The sequence below is a fragment of the Amphimedon queenslandica genome, unplaced genomic scaffold (assembly GCF_000090795.2).
Source record: "Amphimedon queenslandica unplaced genomic scaffold, v1.1 AMPQUscaffold_12123, whole genome shotgun sequence".
Taxonomy (NCBI): domain Eukaryota; kingdom Metazoa; phylum Porifera; class Demospongiae; order Haplosclerida; family Niphatidae; genus Amphimedon; species Amphimedon queenslandica.
Genome location: NW_003547638.1, coordinates 3,582 through 5,436, shown reverse-complemented (window position 1 = coordinate 5,436; position 1,855 = coordinate 3,582). Strand labels below are relative to the sequence as shown.

The 1,855-nt window shown below is 33.2% G+C and overlaps 2 protein-coding genes across 2 annotated transcripts in view; both read left to right on the top strand.

The window, feature by feature from the left end:
• LOC109588383 (leucine-rich repeat-containing protein 40-like) overlaps window positions 1-1,499 on the top strand; it is a 2,104-nt gene extending 605 nt beyond the window's left edge. The window contains exon 3 of the mRNA XM_020004558.1: window positions 1,378-1,499. Within this exon, the coding sequence (XP_019860117.1) occupies window positions 1,378-1,455 (78 nt within the window). The 3' untranslated portion in view covers window positions 1,456-1,499. The remainder of the gene's footprint in view (window positions 1-1,377) is intronic.
• Window positions 1,479-1,855, top strand: part of LOC109588381 (probable DNA helicase MCM9) — a 3,952-nt gene continuing 3,575 nt past the window's right edge. The window contains exons 1-3 of the mRNA XM_020004555.1: window positions 1,479-1,486; window positions 1,561-1,610; window positions 1,655-1,725. Coding sequence (XP_019860114.1) covers window positions 1,479-1,486; window positions 1,561-1,610; window positions 1,655-1,725 — 129 coding nt within the window. The remainder of the gene's footprint in view (window positions 1,487-1,560; window positions 1,611-1,654; window positions 1,726-1,855) is intronic.

Sequence of the window (1,855 nt, the reverse complement as noted above, 5' to 3'; positions counted from 1 at the left end):
CCAATGACTGATGCCTTTCTAAAAAACTTCATGCCAGCAAAAAAATCCAATGCACAGACACCTTAAAACCACTTAAATTACAACATTATTTTTTATTAATAACAATGGCTTATTGTAATAGTAACAGTAATATGCTTTACTGCAATAATAATAATAATTATTATTATTATTATTATTATTATTATTATTATTATTATTATTATTTCAACTGTAAAAACATAATATGCGTGGACAAGGACTAAGGAACAATATAAAATGAACAGTTAAAGACTGGCTGCAACTTGTACAGCAACCATAAGTACTAATAGCTCGACTAATAGTAATGGATTATATATATTCAGTAATTGACTACTGGATTATGTTTATATACATGTAAGCCTACTAGATACTAACCAGTACTCCATCCACTTCGTGATTTAAAAAACCATGATCCACTGAACTGCCTTTCTTGATGTTTCAGGCTTTCAGCCTCCTGAGCGAGCTCCTGAGTGAGCCTCCATAGCTCCTTGACATCCCTCCCCCTTATTCATTAATCATTAACTAAGCTAAACTACTTATTATTCAATATTCATAGTGTCTATCCCTATGGATAGTTTCCAGGAACAGTTACACCTAACTCCGGACAACTATCCAGGAACAATAGGATAACCGGGTGAAATTTATAAACTAATATAAAGTGAGTTCCAGTCGTGGTGCCAGTAGAAAATTTCCTGCTGGTTCTACTAGACTCAAACCAAATCCCAACTTCTTCAATTCTCCTAGTCAAAGTGATGGGGTAGGTAAGGAGGGGACTGTACCAGAATCCTTATTGAAACAAGCTCGTAAAACCGGTTCACTGAACCTGTCAAACAGGTAGGAGGCTGTGTGAGACTTGTAACATGTTTTGTTATTTACTAAAAATGTCTTTAATGATTTTTTGATTTTCATTTTTATGACGCATTGTATGAACGTTAGATGGTGAATGTGTATAATTACAAGGGCATTAGTGTTATTCCTCCTAAACTGTGGAGACTCAATATTGATCCTCCTGATGGTAGTACTGCTTCATTTGATGTTGATGAGAGATGGTGGGACCATCTGGAACTGACTAGACTGGATCTATCATCTAACGAAATCAAAGAAATATCCGAAGATATTGAAAACTTTAATTTATTGTCAGCGCTTAAGGTGAGAATGAAAATATAAAAATTTTAATATCATTATAATACATGTTTAGTATATATGTATGTATGAATTAAATTGTAATAATATGGTATACTGCATGCTTTGAGACAACTCCCTTGAATGTTGTAGATTTGTTTATAGTTTAGTTTGTTGTTTATTTTTGTATAAAGACTCATAATTATGTTTACATGTTGTGTGTTATTGTTATTATAGGTCCAGTACAATGAGTTAACATGTCTACCTAATAATGTGATCAAACTGGATAAACTATCTAAAATATTTGCAAGGTAAATATTGTATCCACTCTCTACCATATGTACATGTATATCTCTCTCCATGCATACATGCACTTTTCTATCGAGTATTAAATTTTATATATTATGTGTTTATTTGTAGGTGCTCTGTTGATGGTTGTATTTCTTACAAGTTTTCTCCAGTTGAAGAGGGTACTGATTTCTATTTGTCTATTCCTTAGTCACGTTTATTACAGAGTCTTCAAGCTACCATGACTATCAAGAGATAAGAATGCAGGAACATGTACAAAAGCTTGGGATTGGATATGTAAGTGATTTTCTCCCTCCATTCCTATCTCTTCTACTTTACTCTCTTTCTCTCTCTCTCTCTCTCATTCTTTTCTCTACTCTTTATCTTTGTGTACATGTATAGATTCCAAGGTCTGTCTGGGTTGTGT